General features: G+C 41.4%; 1 protein-coding gene across 1 annotated transcript in view; it reads right to left on the reverse strand.

Annotated features, from left to right (window-relative positions):
* Positions 1–12,500, reverse strand: part of LOC109077954 (cadherin EGF LAG seven-pass G-type receptor 2-like) — a 40,807-nt gene that overhangs the window by 17,447 nt on the left and 10,860 nt on the right. Inside the window, 8 exon segments of the mRNA XM_042749525.1 lie at positions 222–388; positions 462–587; positions 960–1,123; positions 1,199–1,356; positions 3,288–3,376; positions 3,623–3,738; positions 5,429–5,651; positions 10,295–10,585. Coding sequence (XP_042605459.1) covers positions 222–388; positions 462–587; positions 960–1,123; positions 1,199–1,356; positions 3,288–3,376; positions 3,623–3,738; positions 5,429–5,651; positions 10,295–10,585 — 1,334 coding nt within the window.

Below are 12,500 nucleotides of genomic sequence, written 5' to 3' on the forward strand. Positions count from 1 at the left end.
GTTTACTGTGTGTAAGGTGTCATATCACACACAGCCAGCAGGTGGAGCTGCAGACACATAAAAAATCAGTCAGTGCACCTGCTGCTGAAGCAGTGTGTGTGTGTGTGTGTGTGTGTGTGTGCCTAACTAACCATATTTGGGTGGCGTATTTGTATCCAGAACAGAGCTAAAGCCATCATTTGTAAAACAATGTGAATATGAAGTGTGTGTTTTAACTGCACCTGTATGGTGAGGTTGTGCTGTTGCGCTGAACTGATCTGAATCAGCGTCGCCGTCGGCTGTCGCGTGCGGAACATGAACTCCAGGTGCCACGGAACGGTTACCATGGCGACCAGATCCCGCCACGACAACAGGCCATTACCATGGAAACGCAGCGGGTTGGGCATCACTGCAGACAGACAGGTGTTGTTAATGACAAATTCACCGCTAACGGACACGCGGCTCACGTGATGCTCACTCACCTTTCTCGCAGTTCCGTCCTCCGAATCCCAGAGGACAGTCGCATCGGAACGAACCCCACAGATTCACGCAGCTGCCGCCGTTCAGACACGGGTTAGTGATGCAGAAATGACGCTTCGCAGAGCATCCTGGGAAAACACATCGTACACTCATTACGAGATAGTAATGTCATGGTAAACGCAACAATTTTTTTTCTTTTTTTTTTAATAGCGCTTTTTGTGTCAAAGCAGCTTAACAGTATTAAACAAAAAATAGTGTGTTGAAGGGAATTGAGCAAATTGATATGCTTCGTCGGGCTGCAAAGAAATATAGATTTGAGTATCATCAGCATAAAAGCGAAAGCTAACACCGTGTTTCCTGATGATATCTTCCAAGGGTAACATGTAAAGTGTGAAAAGCAACGGTCCTAGTACTGAGCCTTGAGGTACTCCATTCTGTACTTGTGATCGACCTGGTCAATAGTGTCAAACGCATTGCTGAAATCCAGTAGCACTAATCACCAGCTAGCGTTCCGTTGTTAGCGATGAATCCGGCCATGTCGATGTGCCGCTGGTCGATGCGCAGGTCCTTCATGCAGCCGATGAACTGCCGGCTCCGAACGGGAAACTCCTCGGGGAGTTTGGGAACGCCGCCCAGCAGCAGTGGCCCCGTCAGATCCAGAGACCTGCCACAAAATAATGCAAAATTACACAGTCACGCTATCACTGCCAATTAGCGCTCGTCAGACTCACGCTCTTACTTCTTGGATCCTGATTGGCTGCCCTGGGCGGAGCACGAGTAGTTTCCAATCACGTGACCGAAGCGCAGCGCAATTGAACTGTCGCAATCGTCTACCATCACCACCACAACCTTCTGATCAGATGGGCCCTGAGGGAGACCTGCGTGGTTCAGGACGGGCTGAGAGGGAGAGGGAGAGAGAGAGAGAGAGAGAGAGAGAGAGAGAGAGAGAGAGAGAGAGAGACGGGGCAATCAGAGAACAGCAGTATCAAACACAACATGAAAATACATGGTGATGACAGACAGAGTGATGAGCATCATCTTCATTTCTGGTGTATTTCTATCTGTCTGCTATCTTGTGGATAATATGTAATCATATAAATATTATATTATATTATATTATATTATATTATATTATATTATATTATATTATATTATATTATATGTAATCCTGGACCAGAAAAAACAAGTAATAAGGGTCAATTTTTTGAATTCCAATGAAATATTAGATATTATTATGAAAATCTTGCTCCCATTATTGCACTTATTTGTTCATTCTATATTGCCCCAAAAAACTCTGATCTTTACTTAATATCCTAAAGATTTTTGGCATAAAAGAAACATGTATTGCTACAAATATACCTGTGCTACTTATGACTGATTTTGTGCTCCAGAGTCACATTTTATCACCTATATTATATTATATTATATTATATTATATTATATTATATTATATCATATTATATTTTATTATCCAAATTTAAAGTGGAAAAAATCACATGTGTAATTCAAATAAATATTTTAAAGCTGTCAAATATTTATAAAAGTTAATTCTAAATGTATGTATATTTTAAAATAGTTAATATTTATAAAAAATATCAATGTAAAAAATAATCTTATATGAATATAAAATCAGACAGACAGACAGATGTGTGAGGAGCTTCATCTTGACTTCTGTCTGTTCAGACGAGTGACTTCAAACTGTCTTCTGATTCCACTCGAACGAACACCAGCAGACACAACGAGTCTGGCTTAATGAATGATCTCATCACACAGAGGTCACGACCCCTCTCAGACTGATCCCGCTGCGGCAGGTCACACATGCTGTGAGTTTAAACGAGCCAATCAAAGCAGTGCAGGGGCGGGGCCTGAGAGTCGCAAATTCTTACTGGTCATAAAATAATGAGGTAAACCACACCCACTCCACACACACACACACACACACACACACACACACACACACACAGACTCTCTCTCTCTTACACACACACACACACACACACACACAGACTCTCTCTCTCTTACACACACACACACACACACACACAGACTCTCTCTCTCTTACACACACACACACACACACACACACACACACAACACACAGTCTCTCTCTCTCTTTACACCACACCACACACCACACAATCTCTCTCTCTCTCTTCACACACACACCACACACACGGCACACACACACACTAGAATCTACTCTCTCTCTTACACACACACACTGACACACACAGACAGCGTCTCTCTCTCTTACACACACACACACACACACACACAACACACACCACACAGTCTCTCTCTCTTACACACACCACACACACACAACAGACTCTCTCTCTCACACACACACACACACACACACACACACACAGACTCTCTCTCTCTTTCTCACACACACACACACAAATATCTGACTATATGTAGTTGAAACCTTAAACTTCAGAAATGTAAACTAGAATTAGAAATTGACAGAAATTAAGCACTAAATTGACTTAAAAGCTAAATAAAAATAGCAATGATGAATCACAGTCATTGACATCATGAACAAGCATTTACAAATGAAAGTGACGCCTCTGCTGACCTCTGACCCCTCTGTATGTGTGTGTGTGTGTGTGTGTGTGTGTGTGTGTGTGTGTGTTGACTGTCATCTTGAAGGAGTCGAGCACAATGCATGAGGTTACACACACACACACAAACAAATCTGTCCTACATTTCACTCACGCAACCCTGCGGCAGCAGATCAGTCACGGGACCCAAGAAAGACACTTCCTTTGAGACTACACTTCCTGCGTGTCTGTGATGTCACATCCGGTGGTCACATGACTCACCTTATTGTAGTAGTGCACGTGTGCGGTGTGCCAGCGCCCGTCACTCACTCCGCCCGTGATGAAGGGTGACACCGTCGTCTTCGTCTCTCCTGCAGAAATCAACAGATCACCCACACACACTCATTAGCAGATTCTTAGTTCAACTGACGACCAATAAGACACAAGCTTCTGGGTCATGTGACATCTGGGCCAATGATGTCAGGGTGGTTTATTTTAAACACTGTGACGAGTGAATCAGCTGATAATTCACATTGAGCTTTGCTGCATTTTCTCACACGACTCTGCTGTGAATGTTTCTGATGTGCATCATCTGGAGTTCTGTGCGGTTCGTTTACCTGCGGAGAACGTGAGCTGGATCTGTTCATTAACGATCTCCAGAGCGATGAAGTCGTGTTTCTGGTTAAATCGTCCGTTATACAGCAGTAGACCGTCAGGCTCTCGAGTCGCAAACCTGCAGGAGAAAAAACTGATTTACAGAGTTGATTAAATCGTCACAGGAGAGACGATAAGGAGTGTGTGTGTGTTTTGATTTACAGAGGATTACCAGACCAGGAACGACAGGAGTGAGTCGTCCACATTAGCAGTCCAAACATGTCTGTGTGGATTCTGCTGTAGTAACATCAGTGGATTAAACACACACACACACACACACACACACTGCTAGGCTGTTCTCTGTGATCTTCTGCTCTCACTATCAACACTAGTACTAGACACTGAGATGAACAGCACTAACAAACAGTCAGTATCTGCTGTAGTGAAGCGCCGTGACTGCAGAAGATCTTCACAGGTATCCGTCTCACATTTATAAAGTTAAAGTAGGTCAGCGAGCAGCAGCAGGAGCGAACACGACAGCCACAACAGACCCAGTCAAACTAACGCTCACAAAACAGACGAAAATAAAACACCTCGCTGTTATTATTACACTGCAGGTGAACATTTAACCTGAAAACAACACCAGACGCGCTCCTCATCTGGATCAAAGCATCTGATAAACCAATACAATGCAAATGCAATGGGACAGAAAACAAACAATTATTTTTTATGTTTATTCATGTTTTGTGACCATTTAATTGAATTGAATTTATATGTCTGCCACCCCAACAAAAACATTAATATTTAATACTATTATTAATAATATAAATAAAAGTCAGAATTTTTGAGCATTAATGTTCTGGTAATATTGCACCAAATATCACTTAAATCTTAAAATCTCAGAGCGAGTGTGTGTGATGTGTGCCGGTGTATTCGTGGATGTTCCCGTGGTTTTGCCGTGGGGTTAAGCGCTGTTGACCTGGTTACTGAGGAGAATAATCGTATCTCCAGAGACACACACACACACACACACACACCCTTCATTTCTCCTTCAGCATCACCCCAACATCCTCCTTTATCTCCGGCACAGTTAATGGGGTCGTTTCATACATTTCATATCTTCCCCGAGCTCCTCTCATCACGTTCCTGGAGGTTTCACGCACCAAAAACAGCCATAATTGAGTCTCTCATGATCACTTCCCCCCCTTTCTGATCTGTACAATAAAAGACAGTCTGTTTTTGCTACTGCGCCTTGAAGACGTCTACATGTAAATCATATTCGACTCAATTTCCTCATGTTTGGTGTAAATGTGCATGATCACGAGTTCATGTTTCAATTAATGCCAAGTCCTTTTAGGACATTTTCAGAGAGTTTCAAGTCCTGGAAACTCACAATATGACCCTTTAAACCTTCGGAAAACATCCCCTGAAACACAAGAATCAGCGCCGAGCAACCCGAGCAAAAAAGCCCTCATCAGTCCTGAACACACAGTCTATACACACGCTAAACAGATTACAGACAGAGCATTCATCAGCAAACAAGCGTGAGAGAAAGAGAGAAAGAAAAGAGCAAAGCCGAGACAGAGGAGCATCCGGACAGAGCATCTGTTTTCCCATTCGAGACGGACAGATCAACACTGACGTTTGGGAATAAAAATATTTGCGACAAATAGCGCTGGATAATGTTATATAACGCTCCGAGACGAGCAGATAAAAGCTCCTGAGACACTGAGCAAACATCTAGAAGAAGGAGCTTCATTAAGCGTTATTGACTCGCTGACTAATGAACAAACACGGCTGACGGCTTCATCTCGGTGATAAATACTCACGACAGCGAGAGCGTGAAGTGGAAGCGCTGCCGGAGACCCTTGAAGGTGATGAAGGTCTGCGGAGGGAAGTTCCTGGAGCTCATGTGGCAGAAGGGCTTCTCAAAGCCTCCGGGAGGACACTCGCACCTGAAGCCTCCCACCAGCAGATTGAGACACGTCCCGCCGTTCTTACACACACCCTCGGCACAGCGGCCCGAGCGCGACGAGACCTCACATCGCTCACCTGGAAAGAAGAGGAGAAAAAGGGTTTCATCACTTTTCATTTCATCAGTTCAGTGTGAACACAGAAACGTTGCTCTTTTTACATACCTTACATCTCACTTCATAGAGATTTCGTTTAATTTTAGTTTAAGTATTTGTTTTGTATGTTTTTTTTAAAACAGGCCCAAATGAAGCACTATTCATCATCCAGTGAGTAGTGTTTGAGATCTCTGACTTTGATCTTGAGCAAATCTGAGAAAAGTTTGAGACAAAGCTGAGATTTTACATTTCATTGAAATATCAGATGTTTCTCCTAAAACAGGCCCAACTGAATCATTAGTTATCATCCAGTAAGAGTCTGACCATTTGGTGAGAAATGTTTAAGATCTCAGACTTTTTTTCAACACTTTGGGATCTTGAGAAAATCTGAGCACAGTTTGAGACAAGGTTGAGATCTCTTCTGAAACTCCAGAGGAGACACGTGAGATTAATTTTCTCAGGAGAAACATATGAGAAGCTAGAGACCTTCCGAATATTGTTTTCACTTCCTGGAGAAACAATCGAGACATTAAAGGGATCTCGTTTGAGCGTTAGCACAGCAGCTGGGGCAACGTTTCATTCAAGTATCAACTTTGTCTCAGATGTTTCTCCTAAAACAGGCCCAAATGAAGCACTATTCATCATCCAGTAAGAGTTTAGAGATCATTTAATGAGAAATGTTTGAGATCTCAGACTTTTGCTTGACACTTTGGGATTTTGAGAAAATCTGAGCACAGTTTGAGACATAGTCGAGATCTCTTGTGAAACTCTAGAGAAGACACATGTGAGATTAAAGGGCTCTGTTTTCTCAGGAGAAACATATGAGAAGCCACAGACTTTACAAATATCGATTTCATCTCCTGGAGAAACAATCGAGACATTGAAGAGATCTCGTTTGAGATTTTCGCACAGCAGCTGGGACGTGACAAGATCGTGTGTCGCTCTCATGACAAACACAAACAGTTCATCTCTCTAGTTTAAGCACACAAACATATTTTTTTTATTGATTGATTGTTGTTCATCTAATCTTTTTATAGGTGTCTGATATATTTTTTTATTTTAACTACTTTGTTTGTGTTGGTTTTTTCTGATTGATGAAGCACTAGTCCTCATCCAGTGAGAGTATAGAGATCATTTGGTGAGAATGTTTGATATATCAGACTTCTGATTGAGACTTCGGGATCTTGAGCATATCTGAGCACACCTCGACACATAGTTGAGATCTCTTCTGAGACTCTAGAGGAGACACATGTGAGATTAATGGGCTCTGTTCCTTCGGAGAAACAAATGAGCCACCAGAGACTTTACAAATGTTAATTTTATCTCCTGGAGAAATAATCGAAGCATCATTGAGATCGTGTTTGTGATTTAGCTTTCCAGTGGGGATCAATCTCAGAATGAAAGTCTTTTTCTCTGGAGAAACATCAAGATACTTCAGCAAAATTCTCAGTTTGATTTCCATTTAATCTCACTGTGGGAGAAACAAGAGACCTCATTTGTGGTTTTTCTGTCCTGTGGTGAACAGTATCACTGTTTTAAGTTACAACAATACGCTTATTCAATGAATGAATGAATTATTCAAGAAAACTGATTTCACTTCTGAGTGTTCTAATGCTTGGAAGTAAAAAATAGACATATAGTGAATACGGAGGAAGATGAACGTGAGGAAGACTGTGTGTGTGTGTGTGTGTGTGTGTGTGTGTGTGTGTGGAGACAAAGGCGACACTGTTCGACACACAAAAGTCGATTGGTCACGCTCATCATAACGGAAACATTTGTGTGCGTGCCAGTCGCTCCGTCTTCCTGTTTACACACACATCCTCTGGGTCTGTGGCCGGTTCGGAGCATGATGAAATATTGATGCGGTGTGTGTCGGATTCTCTCAGAAGGTCTTTGATGGGAAACGAGGTCAGAGCTTTAAATACGGGCTCCACATCAAAGAGCTCATCCATATTCACACACACTCGACATGATCCTCCAAGAAGTTCAGCGTGAACCCGTCACAACCGCAGTCAGTTCAGGCTCAGCCTCGTTAAACCCTCGCTTATTAGCATGTGACTTAACGGATTAAACTCCTTCTTCAATTCCAAGAACAACGACGAGAAACCAGCGTCTGTCAAATGATAGTACGTCTCTGGAAAAGTAGTTTACTACCTTACAATCTACTTAGAAATGGTAGCTAGTTATCTTATTTATATTTAATTAATAACTGTATTAACATAGAAATTTAACTAAATACAGTATAAATAATACAAAAACTGACTGAAACAAAACAATTTCACATTTTGACTCATCTTGACCAAATGTTCACAGTGGCGTTACACTGGGTTCATAGTTGAGCAATGATTCAAATGAATCATATTAACGACTCACTATAATGAATCTTGAGTCAGGGTCATTCTATGGGTGTACGACTAATAAAACTAATCAGCTTATCTAACTGAAGTGAACACATTAAACAGCAGAATTCAGTGTCAAAATTAATAACATCACTAGTGAATCCTTCACATTAAGACAGTACTGATTCATTTTGATTGCAAAAAAAAACATAGAGGGTTCACTGTTGAGAGATGATTCAAATCAATCATTATCTTTGTTTTGAAGTGATTCACTATAATGAATGGTCTGGAATGGATTGAGTGATTATTGTCTATAATTCAGCCCTACTTACAGCATAAAATACATGATCACTGCTGATTGTGATTCATGAGCTGGAGTTCAGTTCAGTGTGTTCAGATCACATCAATTTTTAACACACTCTCTCTCTCTCTCTTCAGCAGCAGTATGAATGATTCATCTCATCAAAATGAACAGATCTCATGAGAGATGAGATGAGGTGAGTCACAGACATGTTAAATAACACTCGTGTTCAACACACACGCACACACACACACGCACACACACACACACACACACAGAGGAGGAGCAGGAGCCAGAGAGTGCTTTTAATACACTCCAGACACACAGAAACCATAACACCCCTGGGGTGGGAAGCTCCCACACACCTGCACACCTACACACACACAGAACATGTTAAAGAGCTGTACAACACGCTTCATCTGTTATATTACAGTCAGAGGAACATCACAAATCATTTCTCACAGGAGCTAACAATGCTCAGCTCTACTCATCACATCTCACTTGATCTTTCTCTGATTGTCTCCATCACATCTCTAATCATGTCATTCAATCTTGCTTCATGCCATCCCTGATCTTAACAAATCAAATTATATATATATATATACCATTCATAACATCTCTCATCTCATCTCAAGATCTCACGTCCAGCAAAAGAGCGATTGACACTATAATTCCTCTGTGATTTATCAGGGGAAAAAAAAAAGAAAAGGAGGGTGTGTTTTTTGCACCCTCATGTTTTGCAAACCCTCAAAAACCCTCAAAAACTGTGCCGTGACTGGAATCTAAAGCTTCTGAGACAGAAAGATGAATGAGCTACTCACGCAGTGAAGGGGGTCTTACGACCTCCACACAGTCCTTCATAAACATGCCTCCTCTTTATAGTTGCTCTGATGAGAACAGTGTGGTGTTAATCAGAATGTGGGCGTTGTCTGAGCTCCCCGCCAACCCTCACCTGTTTTGGTCGTGAGCCACCCTGGCAGGTGTGCCTCGGGTCCGCTCAAATGACCGTGCCAGACCCGCCCGTGAACGCCGCAGGGTTTGGAGTATCACAAGAATCCTATCTCCGTCTCGCAGTAGTCGCCCGTGAAGCCGAGCGCAGACCGTCAAGCGCAGTCCTGCGAATCGTTGTGGGATCCGTACCGGAACAGGAAGGGGGTCTGACGCGCACGACGGTGCCAGGGCTGCTCGACGTCAGCCACGTACAACGCCCTTCCATGTAGTGCTCACCCGCCTCGCGCAGGCAATGTTGTCCGTCGAACGGGTACGCACCTCCTACAAAACAACAAACTCAGGATTGGGGTGTCCCCTAAATCGTACAATTAACAACCTAGCACAAACTTTCCATTCCATTACTATCTGTGACCCTAAACACAAAACCCGTCACGAGGGTCAAACTTGGTGAAATTCGGGTTTATGCATCATCTGAACGCTGAATAAATAAATCTCTCCATTGATGTATGGTTATATTATGAGACACTAATTTGTCCTGCGATACAACTATGTTTACAATCTGGGAATCTGATGTCGCAACAAATCTTAAATATTGAGCAAAATCATCTTGTAAAGTTGTTCCAATGAAGTTCTTAGCAATGCATATTTACTAATCAAAAATTAAGTATTTTGATATAGTTTACAGTAGAAGAATTTTACTAAATATCTTCATGGAACATGAAATCTTATCTTGAATATCCTAATTATTGTTGTCATAAAATGAGACATGTATAATTGTGACTCCCATACAATGTATTGGTGTCCTATTGCCTACAAATACACCTGTGCTACTGATGACTGCTTCTGTGCTAGCAGGTGTTTTCCAACCTGTAATCTGTAACCGATTGTCACATTTACACACTGTAAGCTGAAAAATGCAGTATATGTTTCTCATTCTGGCGCCGGACCTTGTGAGGAGATCGGTTGGCCCAGCAGCTGCGGGTTCAGATCACGACGCTCCTGCCGTCTCCTCCGAGCCCAAGAACTCCACCTGACCTCCACACGCCTGAACCCCCGTGACCCGGGGCCCGCCACCGACAGGCTGCCGTTCAGGATTGCCGGCGCTGACGTCCGTGTCGTCCTGGATGTTTGAGACCACCAACTTCTCACGGCGACGCTGAGAGAACGCGGGCCACACCCTCCGGAACTGAGCCAATAGTGGACTAGCGGAGAAGGCTTCCTGTGACGTGTCTGCCAATCGCAGCGTGATGCTGTTGGAGAGCATCCTCGTTCCTTGATGATGGTGACCCTGCAGCAGACACTGATCCGACACCGAGTGAACGCCATCTACAGGAACACAGAGGGAATCACCGAATCACTGAGCGGATCTTCAGAACCATACAAACTCCACGCTACTGACTTGAAGGAAGAAATGTTTTTTCTTAGAATTACTCGTATTATTGTGAGGGTTTCACTTGAATCAGTTCAGTTAGATGGTTTCACTTAAGCGAATCAGTTCTTTCGCATGTTTCACGTTAATAAATCAATTAAACTTGAATGGATGAATTGGTTCTTTGGGATAGTTCACTTATTTGAATCAGGTTTTCATTAGATGGTTTCACCTTGCATGAATTTTGGGCTCATTTAGATGATTCACCATAAGAATAACGTTTTCAACTGCATGGTTCACTTTAAATACTGCTTTTTTAGAGTGAATCTCAAATGAAAATGGGGTTCTTTTAAGTGGAAGCCATCCAAAGGAACAGATTCATTCAAATAAGTTTCAAGTAATCATCCACACGAACAATTTAGTGAACAGGTCCCAAATGAACAGATGCATTTTCAGTGAATCACCCCAAATGAAGTGGATATAGATGTGAACCATTCAAATGAACAGTTTCATTTGTCATTTGAGCAAAAAGTCCAACTAAACTGATTTATGTGAATCATCCAAATTAATTCATTTATTTGAGTGAACCATCCAAATAAAGAGATTCATTAAAGTGAACCATTCAAATGAACCGATTCATTTAAGTGAATGGAGCTAAATTAACCAGTTCATTTAAGTGCATCCATCCACAAAAATCCATAATATGGAATATCTCTTAAATAAATCCCTTCATTTGGAACGGTATACTGAAACGGATCCATTCATTTGGACAAAAGAATTGGTTCATAAACAGTTTTACTGATTCAAGGTCATTGTGCTTCAGTGTTGTTTAGTTTTGGCTGAAACGTTGAAACTCATTTAAATGCTGAATATCTTGTAGTTTTGACCTAGCTCTGAGTTTCACAGTAACTTCCCATCCCGGTTTTGGCTCTAACGAGCCTTCAGCACAATCTAGCAGTGATCGCTAATTGACCGAACACTTATCCAATCCACCAGGACGCAGATAAACGGCATTAATCCTCCGCTCCGAGCCGCCTGCCAATAAACATCTGACCCGGCTCCAGACAGCAGTCCAAACACAGAGAAAGGAATGCTGGGAACCGCTTTAAACATCAAAACCACACACACACAAACACACTCATCAGACACTAATTAGGCAGATTAATGCATGTGTTCTTCAGACACATTCAGACTGGTCTTCTATTCATGACAGTGTTTCAGTTTAACCTGATAAAGCTGATATATATTTAGACCTCTTTTACCTCAACATCAAATCAGTGTTATCTTAGTATGATTTTTAATATCTGTGTCCCTGCAGCACAGAAGCAGTCATCAGTAGCACAGGTATATTTGTAGCAATAGACAACAATACATTGTATGGGTCACAATTTATACATTTCTCTTTTATGACAAAAATCATTAGGATTTTAAGATACATATGTTCCATGAAGATATTTAGTAAATTTCCTACCGTAAATATATCAAAACTTAATTTTTGATTAGTAATATGCGCTTGCTAAGAACTTCATTTGAACAACTTTAAAGATGATTTTTTTTCTCAATATTTAGATTTTTTTGCTCCCTCAGATTCCAGATTTTCAGATAGTTGTCTCTGATAATCAATCAATACAGTTGTAATCTTTTGTGCTCCAGGGTCACATATCACAGTTATATGAATTAGCTTTCAGTTTTATATTTTGTTTTTATAATTCTTGTTTAAATTTTTAAGCTTTAGTAATTTTGCTTTAAAAAAAGCATTTGTTGTTGTTTTACACATTTTGTTTTAATATTTTCTATTTAGCTTTAAATAATGTCTTTTTTTTACCTTCACTTTTAGGTTTAGTAATTTTAGTACTTCAAGTTAAAGATATT

Source organism: Cyprinus carpio, chromosome B22, assembly GCF_018340385.1.
Source record: "Cyprinus carpio isolate SPL01 chromosome B22, ASM1834038v1, whole genome shotgun sequence".
NCBI classification, from domain to species: Eukaryota; Metazoa; Chordata; class Actinopteri; order Cypriniformes; family Cyprinidae; genus Cyprinus; species Cyprinus carpio.